The following is a 21,085-nucleotide window of genomic DNA, read 5'->3' as shown; positions in this document are numbered from 1 at the left end:
ACCAGAATCGATTGCATGGAACCCAGGCCAATCCTTGGAAAATCCTCTCCAAACAATTTTGAATTAATAAATGGACCCCTTCCGCAATGTGATTATGTCTTTGTCATGCTATGAAACACAATATATATTCTTTTTTTAAATACCTCTCACTTGGGAAAGAAAACAGCATGCCCATTAGACCTCCCCTACATTCCATCTCTGTCACTTTGGCTCATGCTGCTTCCACAGTCCATTGCTGCCACATGCTTAAGGCAATTATTCCTTCAGTTCCATGACAACTTGGAAGACACTTTATTTCATTTGAATGCTATTTGGCTGTGTGGCTCAGCCCTTTGTTTGTTTGGCTGATTGCTGCTCTGAGTTGTGGGGCATGTTGAGCATGAAACCTGGAAAGCTCCTGGATCACTTACAGCATCTACTTTAACTATTCATGAAAGATTAAGGTTGCTTCCAAAATGAAATTCGTTATATCCACCAGCACTGTAATTTATCTCTCACTGCCGGGCCTGAAATTCTACAGGCAACCCTCCCGACAATTACACCTGGAATGGACCCACTAGTGTCCTCATTGATGACCTCACCTTAATATCTGAGAGGAGCTATGCATACCTGTATTACTCATCTCAGGCACCTTCTACCTCTGCAGAGAGCTCCAGCAACCGATCACCATCTGGCTGAGGGTGAGGGAAGGGAAGGGAGAAGGAGGAGGAAGGAGTATTCCTGTGATCTCCTGCTCCTTCTGGTATATCAGTTCACAGACACCCTTAACCAAGTCCTGGTTTAATTCTCAGCTGTAATAATGAACTTCTGCTGGAGTTGCATCATGAATCCAAGAGAGAGAAAACATGGCTCCAATTTGTTTGTTTGGTTGAGAGCTTCCTACTTTGATCCTGCTCTCTGTATGGATTTGGACTCATCTGTAAATCTGACTGCTTTGGATTGAGTTTCTGAATGTGAAGCACTCACTTAACTTGGAGCCTGTAACTTGCTCCATGTATCTATTGTTCTGTACGTAAGCCAACCAACCCTTAACTTGTCCATTATTCTATATATAAACTGTCTGAACTCCTTGAATGATTTGGAGTCTGGTTTAATTCCTCACAAACATCCATTGTCCAATGTATGTATAAATCAGCTGATTATATTCTGCCTAAGATTACATTCCACTCTGCAACTCACTCCCAGGAATGTTGTTCTATGCAGACCCCATCCCAAACCTGCTGATTAGATTTCTGCCTGATGTTCACTCAAGGGTTTCTGTATTTCTATCTGTGGAACATTAAGCTCTCCTGATTAAATTCACATCTTTAAACGACTAAGTTAATGAGAAATGTAACAACGTAAATAAGGAACTCTGTATCTGTGATCTGTGGTGGAAAGTGAGCATAGTCTTTAGATATGATAGGCTGAAGCTTGCCTGCTATCTCCCTATTAAATAACCTGATAGCACCTAATGGCCTTAAGCTTGAAAGATAGCCTGTAGAGAATGTTTTCAAAGTTGGCTGCTGCCTACAGAGCAAGTTACAGGAAGATTCAGCATCTTTAGAAGGTGAGAGGACACAAAACAAAATAATAATTGTCTAGTTCTTTTGTTTTTCCATGGCTTATATTCCAAAGGGCAAATGTCTTGATGTCCAAGCAGATTTTGGTCTTGTGAACTGTTCTTGACTATTTGATCATACCAAATTCTGAAGATTAGCAGCTTGCTCATTTTGAAAGGTTGATCTGTCTGGGGTAAGAATGAGAATTAAGTCTTTGATTTTAGTAGGGACAACAGAAAACTAGCAGCCCATTGACAGAGTAGTCAGTCATGACTTCTCTTCCCTGCTTTGTATCTGGACAAAACGTCTGACAGGGCTGATGCTCAGTGCTAATAGTGACCACACACCATGCTTCAGAGTCACATTTTGCTGCTGTTTCAATGGTGAGTGCTATAGTCTTTACTGTGGGGGTTAGACTTCAAAACTTTGGACAGTGTTTCTAAGGCAAAGACAGCTGGCTTTTAACATTTGTCTCTGTCAGGGTTTATATTGTTTCCATTATACTGACTCAAGATACTGGAGTCAATAGGGAAATGATCATTAACTGGTTTGTGCTTACTTAAAGCCAGATTGTTGATCTGTGGTATGAGCCTGTGATCTTCCACTGAGAGAGTGCAGTAATTTTCTTCAACACTATGCTCAGTATTGTAATAAATCACGGCATTTAGACATGCTACATGTGATTTAGCAACTCTCCTTTGTAACTCCAGGGGTATTTTATGTCCAATTTGGATTCTTTATTCTCTGTAATGCCACAATACTTATGCTTCAGGACAAGTATTTTATGTAAAGCACAGCTTCAGCAACACTGAACAAACTCAAGACAAATCAGCCCATTTGATTGACATCCAATCCGCCACTCAATTTTCTCCACCATGAGAGTGCTGTGCTGCAGAATGTATCACCTACAAGTGCACTGCAATTACTTGCCTGGGCTTACTCCAGCACCTTCCAAACTCATGATTCGACCACTAAAAAAAGACAGGCAGCAAGTGCATGAAAACACTCTAACCTTCAGGTTCCTCAACATTCTTTTATCATCACTAGATCTTAATCCTGGAAATCCCCATCCAATAGCATAATGGAGTACTTTCAGCAGAAAGGAGGTGTCCATTCATCATCACCTTCTCAATGCAATTTGGGAGAGATAATTACCATTAGTCTTGTCAGTACTGCCCACATCCCCATAACAGAATAAGTAATTAAAACTCATGAACTTGGACAGGCACAGTAGTGTAGCGGTTAGTGTAACGCTATTACAGCGCCAGCGACCTGGGTTCAATTTTGGCCGCTGTCTGTAACGAGTTTGTACGTTCTCCCCGTGTCTGCGTGGATTTCCTCTGGGTGCTCCGGTTTCCTCCCACATTCCAAAGACGTACGGGTTAGGAAGTTGTGGGCATGCGTGCCCACGAAATATATTACGAAATATATCTATTTGCGTAAAGTGTTCCGGGGGCAGCGTGGCGACACTTGCGGGCTGCCCCCGGAACACTTTACGCAAATAGATATATTTCATTGTGTGTTTCAATGTGCATGTAACTAATAAGGATCTTACCTTTAATCAGGTGCTAAATAAATGTATGTTTTCATTTTTTTTCTTGGATTTCATCAGGAGCTTAACGTAATATCTTCTATTTTCTTTCAGAAAGGTATTCTTGCAGGTTAGCATGAATGATGGTCTTAGCTTCATTTCCAGTTCCGTCACCATCACAACCGTCCACTGCGTGAGTAAACTAGTTTACTTAAAAATCTTACATTTGATTTAACCCATTACAGGATTTTTCATCTGCAGAATTTAAATGATGAAATCCCTTTTGCATCAACACAACTACAAGTTGAATTTTCATCTTCCTCTTTTGTATTATTGCAGTGATTTTTCTTGGAGCAAGGGGAAATGCTGTTCAAGCTGACAAATTTGTCACCTTTTACTTGCCCACTCATCTTTCCATCATATGTGTCCTTTCTCTCTGGAATATCAGCTCATTCTGCCTTGAAACCTCTCCAACACCGAAGAATTTTCCTGGATCAGACTTGTGAATTTCTTTATGTTTTATTTTCTATAACTCTTGAATAAAGAGGAAAGAATCTGGTTTATTCGAGGGTTGCCAAGAGAATTGGCTGAGACTTTTCTTCCATTTTCACTTCTCCCCGTGCAGTATCTGGACTTTATCTGTCTTTCCTGAGACCAAGGTACAGAGGGAATTAATCCCTTCATACTCTTGGAATATTGTATTGACGCTGTTCAGATTTTTGCATTTTTTTTGTGTCTGATTGAATGAGGCAGCTGGCTCCTTGCAATGAGACTAAACCCATACCAAAGTATATTGTCGGATGTGCTTGCTTATTCAGTACTCAGCCTTGTATCTTTGTAAAGTGGAATTGCAAGTGTGTGGAAAACTCCCAGTGGATATACTGGTCATTATTAAAACAAATACTAAGCAGGGCAATGCAGTCAGAGACAAATAGAAAAAAAGTAAGATTCTCACGACTTCAGGATAGCCCAAGTTTTACAGCCAGTGAAAAACCTGATATCACTGATGTAATTTAGGAAAACCAGCAGCCAATTTAGGCACTGGCAGCAACGTTCATACAGTGGTGCAGCACAGAAACAGGCCCTTCGGCCCTAACTGGTGTATGCAGACCAAGTTGCCCCATCCAAGCTAGTTCCATTTGCCTGCGTTTGGTCCATAATCTTCTAAACCTTTTCAATTCACGTACCTGTCCGACTGTCTTTTAAAAGTTGTTATTGTACCTGCCTCAACCACTTCTCCTGGCAGCTCATTCCTTATCATATCATACAAGGGAATCATACATATCATCCCTTGTGTAAAAAATGTTGTCTCTCAAGTTCCCATTAAATCTTTCCCCTCTCAACTTAAACCTATGCCCTCCAGTTCTTGATTCCCCAGCCCTGGGAAAAAGACTGAGTGCATTCACCCTTTCTATGCCCCTCATGGATTTTATACAGCTCTACAAGATCCCCTCTCAGCCTCCTACACTCCAAGAATAAAGTCCTAGCCTGTCCAACCTCTCCCTATAACTCAGTCCTCAAGTTCTGGCTACAACACTGGAAATCTTTTCTGCACTCTTCCAATTTACTAACGTTTTTCTTATAGCAGGGTGACCAAAATGGAAGACAGTCCTCTAGTGCCTCACCAGCGTCCTGCACAACACACAATGACCTCTCAACTTTTATACTCAATGCCCTGACTTATGAAGGCCAGTGTGCCAAAAGCCTTCTTCACACCCCGTCTACCTGTGACTTCACTTTCAGGGAACCATGTACTTGTACTCCAAGGTCCACTCTGTTCTGCAACACTCACCAGGGCCCCTGCCATGTGCAAGTCCTACCTGATTGACTTTCCAAAATGCAAAACACCTCGCACTTATCCAAATTCATTTGCCATTCCTTGGCCCAATTACTCATTTGATCAAGATCCCCCTTGTAATTTTGACAACCTTCTTCATTGTCCACTATACCACCTATTTCAGTGTCATCTGCAAATTACTAACCAAGCCTTGTACATTCTTATCCAAGAATGTGATCGCATCCCTAAGCCCAATCCTCTTTAGTTGCTTCATCGACTTCTTTCATGCAGAAATGGGGACTTTCTATTTCTCATTACATCTTAGAAAGAGGCCATTCAGCCCATCAAGATTTGGAGCAGGAACTTTGAAAAGACGTGAGTCTCTGTGCGTGTGCTTGTGAGTTTCACCTTGCAAGAGTCTAAGTGAGGCACATTTGCAAATTGTTACCAGTTAATTGGCTGATTAACAGCAGCAAATAAAAGGAAGGTAGGTATAAGCAGAGAGGCCATTTTGGGAGCGGGCTAGTATTCGAGTGGGGGACTGAGGCTTTGGATCAAGAGGCTTTGGCGAGAAGAGTCTCTGGTTAGTTTCTTTCTTTCTTTCTTTGATTATTCCTTTAGTACCAGGCTACAGTAGTTAGAACGGCTCCGGGGTCAGTGGTGTGTTCACCTTGTGAGATGTGAGGGTTCTGGGAGACCTCCAGTCTCCCTGATAGCTACATCTGCACAAGGTGCATCCAGCTGCAGCTCCTTACAGACCATGTTAGGGAACTGGAGCTGCAGCTGGATGACCTCCGGCTCCTACGGAAGAACAAGGAGTTCATAGATAAGAGCTACAGGGAGGGCAGTCACTCCTCAGCTGCAGGATTGCAGGTAGCTGGGTGACTGTCAGGAGAAGGAAGGAGAATAGGCAGGTAGTGCAGAGTACCCCTGTGGCTATTCCCCTGAATAGGTTTGGATACTGTTGGGGGGGGGGGACCCTACCAGGGGAAAACCGCAGTGACCATGTCTCTGGCACTGAGCCTGATTGCATGGCGCAGGAGGGAGATGAGGAGAGCAGTAGTGACAGGGGATTCACTAGTAAGGGGGGGCAGGCAGGACATTCTGTGGACGTTAAAGAGACTCCCGGATGGTATGTTGCCTCCGGGTGCCAGGGTCAGGGATGTCTCGGATCGGGTCCACAGCAACCTGAAGGGGGAGGGCGTACAGCCAGAGGTCGTGGTACATATGGTACCAGTGACATAGGTAGGAAAAGAGATGAGGTCCTGAAGAGGGAATATAGGGAGCTAGTTAGGAAGCTGGAAAGCAGGACTTCAAGGGTAGTAATCTCTTAATCATATGTTTACTTAATTTGGTAAGTGCAAAAGGGAGTGGAGCTCCTAAAATAGAAACTAATGAAAATTCAAGTACTGATTGGGACTCAAGGTGTACCCATTTGGGGCGTTGAATTACATCTGAATCTTGTATCCAAAAAATTAAGTATCTAATATTGATTGCCCAATAATATAATCTAAAGTTAGGCAAGGCCATACCACCATCCTTTTTTAGTTTTTGTAAATATTTCTTACTTAGCCTTGGGTTTTTATTCTGCCAAATATATGAAAGAATTTTAGAATCAATAGTGTCAAAAAAAAGATTTCGGAACAAAAGTTGGAATTGCTTGAAATAAATATAAAAATTTTGGGAGGGTGGTAATCTCTTGATTGCTGCCTGTGCCACGTGCCAGTGAGGGTAAGAATAGGTCGATTTGGCAGATGAATGCGTGGCTGAGGAGTTGGTGCAGTGGGCAGGGTTTCAGATTTGTGGATCATTGGGATCTCTTCTGGGGAAGGTACAACCTGTACAAAAGGGACAGGTTACACCTGAACTGGAGGGGGGACTAATATTCTCTGCGGGTAGGTTTGCTAGAACTGTTGGGGAGGGTTGTAAACTAGTTTGGCAGGGGGATGGGAACCTGAGTGACAGGTCAAAAGTTGTTGCATTTACTGTAGAAGTAGATGCAGAGTGTAGAAAGACTGTGAGTAAGGATAGGCAGTTGAAAGGGCAAAATTGCAGTCAGTTCGATGGGCTGAAGTATGTCTAATGCGAGAAGTGTCGGAAACAAGGGTGATGAACAGAGCATGGGTAAGTACATGGAACTACGACATTGCGGCCATTACAGAGACTTGGCTGTCAAAAGAGCAGGAATTTCTGCTGGATATTCCGGGGTTTAGATGTTTCAAAAGGGACAGGGATGGAGGTAAAAGAGGTGGGGGAGTGGCTTTGCTGATCAGGGACAGTGTCACAGCTGGAGAAAGGGAGGATGTCCTGGATGGATTGTCTACTGAGTCAGTGTGGGTGGAAGTCAGAAACAAGAAGGGAGCAATCACTCTATTGGCAGTATTCTACAGACCCCCCCAATAGCAGCAGAGACACTGAGGAGCAGATCGGGAGGCAGATTTTGGAGAAATGCAAAAATAACAGGGTTGTTTTCATGGGTGATTTCAACTTCCCGAATATTGATTGGCACCTCCTTAGTGTAAAGGGGATAGATGGGACAGAGTTTGCTCGCTGTGTACAGGAAGGATTCCTGACACAGTATGTGGACAGGCCGACTAGAGAAGAAGCCAAACTGGACCTGGTACTAGGCAATGACCCTGACCAGGTTTCAGATCTCTCAGTGGGAGCGCATTTTGGAGACAGTGACCATAACTCCTTGACCTTTACCATAGCCTTGGAGAGAGATAGGAGCAGACTATATGGTAAAGTTTTTAACTGGGGGAGGGAGAATTATGATGCTATTATGCTGGAACTTGGGGACATAAATTGGGAACAAATGTTCTTGGGGAAGTGCACAATGGAAATGTGGAGGTTCTTTAGGGACTACTTGCAAGGGCTTCTGGATAGATTTGTCCCATTGAGGCAGGGTAAGGATGGTAGAGCGAAGGAACCATGGTTGACAAGAGACGTAGAACATCTTGTCAATAGGAAGTAAGAAGCTTGCATAAGGTTTAGAAAGCAAAGATCAGACAGGGCCCTGGAGAGTTACAAGGTAGCCAGGAGGAAGCTTAAGAATGGACTTAAGAGAGTTAGAAGCGGGCATGAGAAGGCTTTGGCAAGTAGGATTAAGGCAAACCCCAAGGCGGCCTACACGTATGTGAAGAATAGGAGGATGACTAGAGTGAGGGTAGGACTGATCAGGGATAAAAGGGGAAACGTGCCTGAAGGCAGAATAGGTAGGGGAGGTCCTTAATGAATACTTTGCTTCAGTATTCACCATTGAGAGAGACCTTGATGTTTGTTAGGATGGTGTAGAACAGGCTGATACGCTAGGGCATGTCAATGTGAGGAAAGAGGATATGCTGGAATTTTTGAAAAACAAGTCACCAATAAATAAGTCACCGGGGCCGGACAGGATATATCCAAGGTTATTATGGGAAGCGAGGGAAGAGATTGCTGCACCTTTGGCGATAATCTTTGCGTCCTCACTAGCCACAGGAGTAGTGCTAGATGATTGGAGAGTGGCAAATGTCGTTCCTTTGTTCAAGCAGGGACAACCCTGGGAATTACAGGCCAGTGAGTCTTTCTTCAGGCGAAAATGGCTCACATGAGTGGGCATAATTTTAAGGTGATTGGAGGAAGGTATAGGGGAGATGTCAGAGGCAAGTTCTTTTACACAGGGAGTGGTGGGTGCGTGGGATGCACTGCTGGCAGAGGTAGTGGAGGAAGATACATTGGGGACATTTAAGAGAGTCTTAGATAGCCACATGAATGATAGAAAAATGGAGGGCTATGTGGGAGAGAAGGGTTAGATAGATCTTAGAGCAGGATAAAATGTCGGCACAACATCGTGGGCCAAAGGGCCTGTACTGTGCTGTAATGTTCTATGTTCTAAGTCTATGCCAGTTCGTAGAGTAATCCCATTCCTCCATTAAATTTTCATGTAACCTATTCTCCCCACATTCCCATAAATTCTACAAACCACCTACAAGAGATGCACTTTCTTTTTGGCACGTGGAAGGAATTCAGAACATCAGGGAGAAACCCACGCAGTCAATGGTGAGCAGGTAAACTGCACACACACAGCAGCAGAAGTCAGGATTGAACCTAGATCACTGGAGCTGTGAGGCAGCAGCCCTATTAGTTGTAACACTGTGCTGTCCAGCTGTGCTGCCTATAAATGTTCAGTGACGTTTGTGCAATATTCTATTCCATTTGCAGTATCTCAGTAAATGAAGCAGTCGATGTCTGCATGGTGTAAGGCCCAGACAATATTTATGTATGGGCTAATAGGTGGTAAGTAGCCACACTAGTGCAAGCAATGACCTTCACCAATGAGAAAGTCTAATCACCTCCCCTTGACATTCAAAAGCAATACAATCATTGCCATTGGATATTTTATAACATTGAAGAGGCTATCTAAGTACAAGCTGCTGATAGTTGGCCAGGTTTATCAGATTGATTCCTGGGGTGGCAGGTTTGCCATACTGAGAGGTCAAGCACACTAAGCCTATGTACTCTCAAGTTTAGAAACATAACAGGTGATCTCACTGAAACGGGGCTTGACAAGGTAGATGCTGGGATGATGTTGTCTAGAGCTCGGGATCATTGTCTCAAAATAAAGAGTGAACTGCTCAGGATAGAGATGAGAAGATGGTGAATCTTTGGAATTTTATGAAAAAGGACTATATAGACTTAGTGTGTTTAAGAAAAAAAATCAATAGATTTGTTTTAGATATTTAAGGAATCAATGATATTGGTCTAGTGCAGAAAAGTGGCACTGAGATAAAAGATCAGCAATTGTCGTACAGCATGGAAACAGGCCCTACGGCCCAACTGGTCCATGCCGACCCTGATGCCCACCAAGCTAGTCCCGTTTGCTCGCGTTTGGTCAATATCCCTCTGAATCCCTCCTATCCATTAACTGATCCAATGTCTTTTAAATGTTATTGTGCCTGCCTCAACCACTTCCTCTGGCAGCTCTTTCCATATATGCACCACCCTCTGTGTGAAGAAGTTGCCCATCAGGTCACTTTTACGTCATTTACCTCTCACCTTAAACCTATGCCCTCTGGTTTTTAGTTCCCCTTCCCTGGGAAAAAAGATTACATGCATTTACCCTTTCTATACCCCTCATGATTTTATGCACCTCTATCAGGTCACCCCTCAATCTCCTACATTCCAAGAAATAAAGATCTAGCCTGCCCAACTTTTCCCTAGAACTCAGACCCTCAAGTCCTGGAAGCATCCTTATAAATCTTCTCTGCATTCTTTCCAGTTTAATGACGTCTTTCGCATAATTTATTTTTTTCTCTTACTTTGGAAAAATGAATTTCATTCAGATTATGTTACTGAATGGCAGAGTGTATGTGAGTGGCCCATGCCTGCTTCTGTATCTCATGTTCTTGGCAATCATGAACACAGGACAATGTCACAAATAGTTGAATGACTGGTTAATATACATTCTGGTATTATTGTTTGAAGAAAGAATACTGACCATAATACCGCAAGAACTTTTTGGGATGCCTTGAGATCTTTAACATCTACTGCTGTAGTCAGAGCAGTTCCACTGAAGAACATGCTTGACAGTGTCCCATGACCTTTTGACTTCATGATAAGTGTGTTACCAAGCAACCATACAAATACAATTATATACCTTTACTACTTGTATTTATGAAGCAAACATTTCAGCCTATTTGATCTGCTGCTTCCTGATTATCAACTATACCTTCTTGCTCACACAATGGTCTGTCAATTGGATCTATTCCAGCTGTTGATAGCCCTTTGTGTTGCAAATCTAAATTTGTCTGTGTCCTTTTGACCCACAGCCCTGAGTTGACCACCTCTATCCTGTTAAAATTTCATTTCTTTAAAAGGTCATACCTAATGCATTGGACCAAACCAATAAGTCCCTAAAATAGCACAGAGCTCTTTTAGAGGTAAATTCAACTCTCACTATAAGCAGTGCAACATCAAACATCAACGCAGAGCTGTAAGACTATATGTGGTGATATCATTTGTTCTAAACCAATGTGTTAATGAAAGGGATTTTTTAAGAGTCACTTCTATTTGTACAAGAGCTTTCCATTCAATACAATCATTCTGGGTCAGTTTGTGAACAAATAATTCAATAAATTTGCACGTTAATTTCATGTGCTATGTTGGGAAGCATTACTTCTTATATACATCACTCCCCCAATTTCTTACTGAACCCTCAGAAATGATACACATGCCCCCAGGAGATTATTTCCTCAAAAATACGAGCAGAATGCCTACTCTCTTTGAAACAATGATTGAACCAAAGTGATTACAAGTTACCAGTCAGTCGTGAGGATTTGGTATTTTGGCTGAGAGTAAATTGAATGGTTTACCTTCAACCAGATCTGGTCAATTAAGTGCCAAACTGGATTTTATATCAGCTAGGCCAAAAATAAATGAATCTTTTGAGCAGACAAATAGTTAGGAGTTTAGTGTCTTTTGACAATAATTTTGGATTAACAGATTTCAGTCATTTGGGGTCAAGGAAAATGTGGCGGAGTCTTCTGTTATCCACAGTCCCATTATCTACCAGGGCATGGTTTGATTGGACTACTGCCTTACTGCATAGCTTCCACCAACCTTTTGCTATTTGTAAAACTATTAAGTAATACTCTGGAAAAACTTAAAAATGTTGTGTAATGTTTATCAAACCAAATCAACTGGGTTGTGTAAATTTCAGTAAAGTTGGGGAGGGTGACGGGAACAAATAAGTTCTGTGGAAGCAATTAAAGCTGGTAGAAATAATGAGAACAAGACTGTAATGTTTAGCTGAAGAGGAATACTAGGATGAAGATAGCTGAGAGTCAAGTTCAGTTTATTGTCATATGCAAAAGTATGGTGAGGTACAGATAAAGTGAAAAACTTGCTCGCAGCAGTATCACAGGCACATAGGTACAGACAACACACAGAATACATATTATACATAAATTATACAAGGCAGTGAAGAGAGAGAGAAAAATCAGAGAGAGTGGTCTGGTGGTGTGGAGGTGGGGAAGGGATGACGAGGTACTAAGAGTGATACCATGAGTCTATCAAAGATAGGAGAAGACTTCAAATGTGTTGGCAAGGCAATGAGTCTCGAGTGGAGTGGGACTTCAGAAAATCCCAGAATTTCAGATTTGTTCTTATGGAAAACCGTGGCTGTCAATGAGGACGAGGTGACTGTGGAGCAGAAATTAATGTACCTTAAAATGGAGGCAGTAGTTGGACTGTTATAGGGAAGGTGACCAAAGAGGGTATGGGAAAAAGTAAGCCAAGAAATGAAGTGTAAGAGCATCCACTATTATCCACTAAGATTGGGAGATGTTACACTGTATATTCATATTTAATAAACCTCTATTGGACTATTCTCCGACAACACAGAATACTGTAAAAATAGGAAATGACAACTGTTTAATTTCAAAATTGTTTAATATCACTTGTAGTACCTCGTCACCCCTTCCCCACCTCCACACCACTAGACTCTGATTTTTCTCTCTCTCTTCACTGCCTTGTATTTAAATTAACAAATGTAGATTGACAACGCTGGTCTGCATATTATAAAAAGGGTAAAGGAGATGTAAGAACAAAAGAAATAGGAGAAGAAGATGGTCACACAGTCCTTCAAGTCTGCTGCACCTTTCAGTTAGATCATGGCTAATCTGATGTTGCCTCAACTCTATTTTCTTGACTGTCTGCAAAACTTTTGATTCTCCTGTAGCATTCAGAAGTGGGGACGTTTGCTAATGACTTCACTGTGCTAATTCCATTGTAAACTCTTCAGCAATTGAAGCAGTCCCTGCCTGCATGCAGCAAGACCCAGATTATATTCAGACAGGGGCTGGTAAGTGGCAAGTGACATCTGAAGTACTGAAGAGACAGGAGTAACCATTTCGACCGATAGAGAGTCTAACCACCAACTCTTGACATTCAATGACATTACCATCTCCAAATCCCTCACTATCATCATCCTAGTGCAACCACTGATAAGATCAACTGGACCAGCCAAACAAATACTATGGCTACAAGAGCAGATCAGAGTGACTCATTTCCTAACACTTTTAAGCCTTTTCACCATCTGCAGACACAAGTCAGCTAGGTGACAGAATATTCTTCACTTGCCTAGATGGGTGAAGCTCCAATAACTCTCAAGGAGCTCCAGGTCATGGCAGCCCACATGACAGGTACCCCATCAACTACATGAAAAATTCATTCCCTCCACTGCCAGTGCACAGTGGCCTCAGTGCGTACCACCTACTAACACAGCAGTCACTCACCCATACTGCTCCGACAGCACCTCCCAAACCCAAGTCCTCTACCACCATGAAGGACAAAAGCACCAGTTGTGTGTGAACACCGCCAGCTGCAGGTTCCCCTCTAAATTACACACCATCCTGATTTGGAAACATATTGCCAGTTCTTTATCATTACTAAATCTAAATCTTAAAACTCCCTCCCCAACATCACTGTGGGAGCAGCTTCACCAGAAGGAACGTGACAGTTCAAAAACTATCACATCCCTTAACCTATTTAGTGACTCAATATCACAACTCCATAGGGTTGAGGATTCCAGGTTCACAAAGCTCATCTTAGTTTGACCTCTTATCCTGAGATTATATCCCCTTCATTCAATATTCCCCATCTCTCTACCCATTCAAGCCCAGTAGGAATCTTAAAAATGCAATAAAGGATTACCAAGAGTGATATCAGAACTGTGAGGTTAAATCTATCACCAAAACCTGAGCAGGCTTGGGCTATTTTCTCAAAAAGAGAGATGATCTTGATAGAGAACTTTATTATAAAAGCATTGGAGTGTAGACACAGAAGAAGAAAGAAAGTTTTTATTGTTTTGGATCAGGAGTCGTAGACATTTAGTCATTTTCACAGTCATAGTCAGGAATGTTAAATCTAGTAAAGAACACAGGTGAAATTCTGTTACTCAGAAAATGTTTATAATGTGGAATTTGTTCCTAAAGGGAATGGTTGAGGTGAAAATCAAAAACATTTAAGGGGAACATAGATAAATAATGAGAATTGAGAGGAACAGAAGGATATACTGATATAATGAGATGTAGAGGAATGGAAGGAGGCAACATTTTTTGAGCATAAACACCAGGACAACCAGTTAGGATATACAGGTAGGAAGAGCTCATTTATCCCATTAAGAGTTGAAGATAATTACAACTAAGAATGATTACAGTTTGTTTTGGGCGTAGTGGATGCCCCAACTGCTTGATGCCATGGAAGGTAATCCCCAAAGAAAACCATCAGGCCCTACAATGTGTCGAGGGTTTGTTCTTTGTCACAGAAAGTTAAAGAGGCCACAGAGGCACAGTAATTAGAGCTGCTGCATCTTTACAGCTTCAGTGACCTAAGTTCAATTCTGATCTCTGGTGTTGGCTGTATGGACATTGCTCATTCTCTATGACCACATGGGTTTCTCCCAAGTGCTCCAGTTTCCTTCCCACATCCCGAAGATGCACCAGTAGGCCAATCAGCTACAGTAAACTACCGCTAGTCTAGTGGATGATAGGAGAATCAGCATGAACTTAATGGAGTCACAATAGAACAGGCTATGGGCACATAAGAAAGTTAATGGGAGAGATGGGATTGTTCTGAGAGGCAGCATAGATTCGATGGGCACCATAGCCTCTTCCATGTTGTTTCCATATTTCCTTATGGTGTACTTGGAGGTCATTTTGGCTCATGGTGACTCACAGAGGGATCCCATTCCCCCACTAATTTTCCCTGTAATACATCTCCTCTCATTCCCGTCAACGTTCCCTAGATTCTATTATTCATCTACACACTAGAGCAATTTACAGTGACTAACCTACCAACACACACATCTTTCAGATGTAAGAGGAAACTAGAGCACCCAAAGGGAAACCTGCAAGGTCAGAGGGAACGTGTGCATACTCCACAAGGACAATACCACGGGTCAGGATTGAACCCAAGGATGAGAGGCAGCAGCTCTACCAAATATAATAAAAACAGAAAAAGCTGGAAACACTCAGCCAGTTGGGCAGCCTCTACAGAAAGAGGAACAGTTAACGTTTTATGTCTAAGCTCCTTCGTCAGAGCTGGTGTTCTGAGTTCTGACGGGGGGGGGTGGGGTCTCAGACCTGAAACACTAACTGTTTTGCTTTCCACAAATGCTGTCTGACCTGTTGAATGTTCCCAGAATTTTCTTTGTTTCAGATTTCCATCATCTTCAGTATTTTCTTCAGCTCTACTGCGTCACCCTTCCATGAGTCATGGCAGATAGCCTTCTCTGGCTTCCCAGAAGGTCAGCGAATATCGAATGTATAGAACAGACTCTCTGCCTATGAGAAAATCCTGCTTTTAACACCAAGGTGTGAACCCCTTTCATCAGCAATGAGTTGGGTTGGCACTGCGAAGAAGTGGCCTGACTTGTCATCGATTTCTGCCACCTATTTCCAATGTTTACTGACTGTATTTTTCTTTCCAGCCTTTATTTTGCAACAGAGGCAGAATAGGAATGAATTTTATTTCACCACAGGGAGAGATTGCATGTATGCATCAAATTACAGTCAGCTGCTCTGCCTGGCCATCTGATGGCAGCTCTGTTTTACATTCCAACTTGAAGCCGGAGGAGCAAATTTTATTTTGCCTCAATAGGTACAACCTTTTGCGTTTCCACCCCAAACCTCCCATTTAAGTGTCAGGCATGAGGGTATCTTTTCTGAAACAAAACATCATGAACTGTACTATTGTGACTCACTTTCACGTCGAGTGCAATTATATTTAGCAAGATTTACAAATAAAATGATCCTCCTTTCGTTCAGAGCACTGGATGGGGATGTATTACAATGTCACTCGCCACCACCCCCGCTTCTTAAATGGGTACTTCTGGTTTCCAAACTTTTTTTTGCTATGGAATGCAACATTGAGCTGAACACTGGTTCCCTGTAATGGGGATGAACATTGTTAACGGTCCGTGCTGTAGTCAAAATTCAGTCTCCCTGGTGAGCCCCACCACAAGCTGGATTTAAAATTTGGATTCATAATGTAAAACATTCAGATCAGAATTTTTCATCCCTAGGTTGCAGCAACTTCGGACTTTTGGAATATTGCTGCTCTAATGGAGACATGCAGAGCACAGGGAAAATTAATCTAAAAAAAATGGTGGAGATGTAATGTGGTAACGTCTTCATGGGCCCTAAATTTTCAATTAAAACCATAGTTTCAAGGAGAAACGTAGAATATGTTTGGGACAGTGACTCCAATGAAGTCAAACATTTTCATACTTCACTGTTTCTGTACACCTTTGGGAATCAACTTGAAACTTTTCAACAATAAAAAAATGTCTTTTAGATGAGGCAATAAACCAAAACCCCAACTCATGTCTCGGGTGAATGTGAAAAATCAATTGAAGCTATTCCAGAGACAAGCAGGATAGTAATCGTTGATGTAGTAGGGTAGTAATCCCTGAGGCAGTCCAAAAAAGATTCACCAAGCTGATTCCTGAAAGGGGACGATTGTCCTATCAAGAGAGGCTAAACAGATTGAGTCTGTATTCTTTGGAGTTTAGAAGGATGAGGGATGACGTTACTGAGACATATATCCTGAGGGGGCATGACAGGGTAGATGTTGAGATGTTTTCACTAATGGCAGCTCCTGAACGATGGGACAAGATTAGGAGCCAATCAGTTAAAACAGAGCTGTGTAGAAATTTCTTTTCACAGAGAGGGTGAACCTCTGGAATTCTCTGCCCCAGACGGTTGTGGACCCTAGATCATTACAAATGTTTAAGGTGGAGGTAGATAATTTTTTGAAAGATTGAGGAATATGGGGAACTGGCACAGAAGATCAGGTGAGGCCAGCAACCAATGAGCCATGACCATATTGAATGGTGAGGCAGGCTTAAGGGACTGAGTGGCCTACTCCTGCTCTTATTTTCTCATGTTCTTTTGTACTGGCCAATATTTCTCTCTCACTCCACATTACAAAACAAAAGTCTATTCATTATAGTTTGCTACAGTGGAATCTTGCTGTGTCTAAAATGGCTACTATGGTTCCTTTTATTATAACAGTAACTATAGTCCACAAGGTATTTTATTGGCTGTAAAGCATATTGGAACCATCTGAAAATGATTCAAAAGGCACTATACAAACAGACATTACCCTTTTAAGGAACAGAATGGGGCCAAAAACTGAATGCAAAGATAAAAAAAACAATTGAACAGAGTACGGCAAATGCTGGGAATCAAATTTAGGGAAAAAAAACAGAAAATTCTAGAAACACATCTGACAGGAAATGGAATCTAAATGCTTTGGGCAGATTTAATTCAGACTACATTTTCAGCGGCATTTTCTATGAATGGGGGTGGGGGGGAGGGGTCAGTGAATGTCACCAGCAGGGTGAACCCTTACTGCCCATGACTGGTGCCCACTGAGAAAGGGTGTCACACACATCAGATGTCTCCAGCTGAGAAGATTGGAACATTTTCACTACTGAGTCAAATCCAAATATTTTAGACAAGCTCCAGTCTCAGTGGGGATGGAGGGGAATGGTAACGTAATCTTGTGGTTCTGCTTTCAAGTCAAAGGTCAATGCCTCCTCAGCTGGTACGAGGAAATAGTATCAAGATGCATCAACCAGTTTAAGATGCTATACTGGAGGAAGATGGGGTGGTAGGACTCTGTTGTGGAATGGGGAGGTGGGTTGGCATGAGGGATTTTGAAGCTCTCCACCCACCCTCCTGAAAATCACAAGGGAGTAGTTAATTTTAATTTCCAACTGTTGGACTCTCAAACGTCCCAGCACAAACAGAAACGTGGCCCATGATCTCAGGTGGCAGCTGTGGTAATCCTTGACCTTTTTCAGATAAATTGTTATTCTGTTATAACTATTTCCCTCTGATTGGGTGGAAGACAGTACAAAATAACATGGTTTAGCACATAGTGTAGCACATAGTGAAAGTTGTCGAACTGGGAGGGTTCTTTCCCATCAGTGTTCGTCCGTTGCTGTTATCACATTGACCATCACCACTGGACCACCAAGTCTATTTATTTCTTACTGACTTCAGCGGCACATCTTCTTATTTCACTTTAATGATGACGTGATTTCAGAATTGTTGTTCTTTGATGTGGTGAGTTATTCCCACTTCCGCTTTGAAAACTTATGTCTGAAGAGTCAGAGGGCGGAAAAAGACAGCAGAGGAAGAGCCCTCAGTCTTTATTTTTGAAAGGTTTGACCTGGTTAAGGCTGCCACTGTTCCTTTCAAAAGTCAGAAGAAGGGGTGAGATGAGGCGCGGGGGGGAGAGACACCACAAAGTAGGAAAGTGGTCATCTGAAAGCACATCATATTCCTTCCCCTCTTTATCATAAACCTTAAATTACCTCACATTACTTGGCCAGTGATCCAGCTTAGCAACACAGATTCTGGGTTGGTGCCATGGCTGTCTTCCAATCTGCTTGGCATGTGTCACAGAAAGGCCAGAAATCATGGAGTATAACAAAAAGGATTTATTTGATGGTTCTCTTCACAAGCAGTATTTTTGCCATCTTTTCCTGCGACAGAATTCTTTTACCCTCTGTGACTAAAATGTACATGCACAGACAAACAACCAAACATCCCATCTCGAAGACAGCCAACATATTCATTTTTCAGCTCTCCACAAAAACCACAAAGATTTACAGCTGGCCCTTCCAGTTCAAGATTTAACTCCCTAATTCTCTTCCAAAATTCATTTTATAAATGCAGACATCGATCCTTGGTGAAAATTGATCTCATTCAGAGCAGTCTCATCATAACGGGCCACGGTGTCTTTTAAGCAAGAGAGGTGGGAATAGGCTCAGATTCCCAATTCTCTGAGCTTCTGCATGTTCAGGTGTGTTATTGGGGTAGAGCCCAGTGGGTGAGAAATGTTCTGTTTGCTGCCATATTCATTGGTGTTTGCAGTTCATGGCATCATGGTGTTGCTCACTGAGGGGTCTTTCCTGTGCACACCTGGCCATTGCACAAACAGATTTGCAGAGGTGGGTGGGTGGGGGTTGGTGCAGTGGGGAGCAGTGGAAGGTTATCAAAAGGCTCAGGGATGGCAGAGGGAGAGTCAGAGTTCGGTAAGAGTGTCGAAGGTTGAGCATTGGTGGTTGAAATGCAGTGTACCAGTTGGAAGTCAGGATGGAATCAAGTGAGAGTTGTAATCTTGTATGTATGTCACAACCAGGAAAGGTTAAGGGATCTGAGGAGGAGCCTTTGTCGTGAACAGGAGTATTACGTAATGGTAAACTGACCTCTGAGTTTCCAGTGCTGGACACCACAATCTGGAGCCTGTTTAGCAATTTCTCTTTAAGTAACATTGAAGCTGGCCTCATGTGTATTATGAATCTCTGCCTTCATCTGTTTGGCCTATTCTGGAAGTGGCTTCTGGATGCACATTGGTTGTCATTGTGCATCTCTGTGCATCACTAGATGCTCTGAGAACAGTGGATTTTGTGCAATCTGAATCTGAAATCGAACTGCGGAGCACACAGATGCATGGTGACTTGTGATCCAATTTCTGGGCATATATGAGGAATCATTCACTGAATACCACACAACAATTTGCTTTTATGAAACACTTTTAACGTAAAGTTGCGCTAGGAATTTTACAGAGGTGTTAACAACACTTTCCTATGCAAAAGGATGTAAGGAGATATTGGTGACCAAAAGCATAACTGAATGATGATTTTGAGATTTCTCTTAAAGGTAGAGGCAATAATATCAGGATTCATAGCACAGGAGGAGATTGCCTTGCCCATCACACCTGGCCCACATTCCTCATACACAGGCAACTTTTTTTTCTTCATTCAGTAAATTCCCTTTTGAAAGCTACGAATGAACCTGCAGCCTATCTGTTATCCGGGATAAATTCTTTTGCCTGGAATTGTAAAGGAAACAGTCTAAGTAAATATGTCCCTTTTGTTTGCCTCATAAAGAACTGAAATGTCATTGTGATGAAAGTACATATAGAGCATGACATATTTACAAGAAAATTTTTACATTATACTTTTCCATGGTTACTAGGTCCAGCTCGGATTAAGCTATGGTGCCTTTTACAGCAGAGTTGCATTTTAATACAATATAATCTCAGCCATCCAGCATCCATGAGGAATTGGGGTGGGGGGATTGCTCAGATGAACATTACATCATCACTAGCGATGGGTGCATAAATCGTTGAATAAATTGCTGAACTATATATCATCTCCTTACTCTTTTAAATAACAACGTTTTACATTGCAATTCCATATTTTAAGGCTAAACAGTATTAATGCAAAATGCAGCAAAAACAAATCAAATGACTGTACCCACTATCACATGAAGTGCCAAATTTTCAGAGGCTGTTGCTGCTAATCAGCCTACTGATGCACTGCCCTTATGTATACAGTAAATGTAAATAAACTAAAAATGTCTTTTCACACTTATTTTGCTTTGAATTTTAACTAAAATATACTGTTTGAGCCTAATTTCATAAAAACAAAAACAATCTTATGTAGGCTATGCATAGACATTTATGCACAGCTAGCCTGGGCAAGCTACAACTTAAACTAAACTACTTAATTCTAAATGTCAGAAGGGAAGTGCAATTGATTTGCTGTGTTCTGGATACTCTAATGATTTAGGAAGTTTTGCTGGTCACATGAGAATTTCATTTGCATAAATACCAGATAACCAAGAGTTTACTGTAGTCACCATCCAGACTCACAAATGAAGAATGGCTGTACATGCAGTATATTCGAACAACAGAAGGAAGATTTTGAGCTAAGAGGCAGTCCTGAATCAGTTCATAGCCTTGCCGTGTTAACCAGTATAGTATCCCAAATATTGATTTGACAGATATACTGAGGAGTACAAATGTCATTCTTGGTTCCTTGAACTAAGCACACAAAAAATGGTACCGCATACTCCACTTCCAAAATTTTGTTTCATTGAAGTCATTGGATAGGAATCTCAGAAGCAGACCACAACATACAGCCACTGCTATATTACATGTATAGTGCAAGTGATAATGACTAATATCTACACTACTCTTTCTTTCTCTTTTTGCACTACTTCAGTTTGCACTACAATCTGCACCATTTTGCTGCTATGCATTCCTCACTGTATTTATTGTTGTATTTATTACTACCATGTATACTGTTTACTCTGTGAGCAACAGAGCAAGGAATTTCATTGCACCCTGGTGTAATGACAATAAACAAATCTGAATCTGAATCTAAAATATCAGTTA

At 41.9% G+C, this 21,085-nt stretch overlaps 1 protein-coding gene across 1 annotated transcript in view; it reads left to right on the top strand.

Annotated features, from left to right (window-relative positions):
• The window catches only part of LOC127584212 (anthrax toxin receptor 1-like), a 170,313-nt gene that overhangs the window by 73,043 nt on the left and 76,185 nt on the right, over positions 1 to 21,085 (top strand). Inside the window, exon 12 of the mRNA XM_052040818.1 lies at positions 3,187 to 3,265. Coding sequence (XP_051896778.1) covers positions 3,187 to 3,265 — 79 coding nt within the window. The remainder of the gene's footprint in view (positions 1 to 3,186; positions 3,266 to 21,085) is intronic.

Source organism: Pristis pectinata, chromosome 29, assembly GCF_009764475.1.
Source record: "Pristis pectinata isolate sPriPec2 chromosome 29, sPriPec2.1.pri, whole genome shotgun sequence".
Classification (NCBI taxonomy): Eukaryota; Metazoa; Chordata; class Chondrichthyes; order Rhinopristiformes; family Pristidae; genus Pristis; species Pristis pectinata.
The sequence above is the reverse complement of the archived record's forward strand: the minus strand, read 5'-3'. Positions and strand labels throughout refer to the sequence as shown.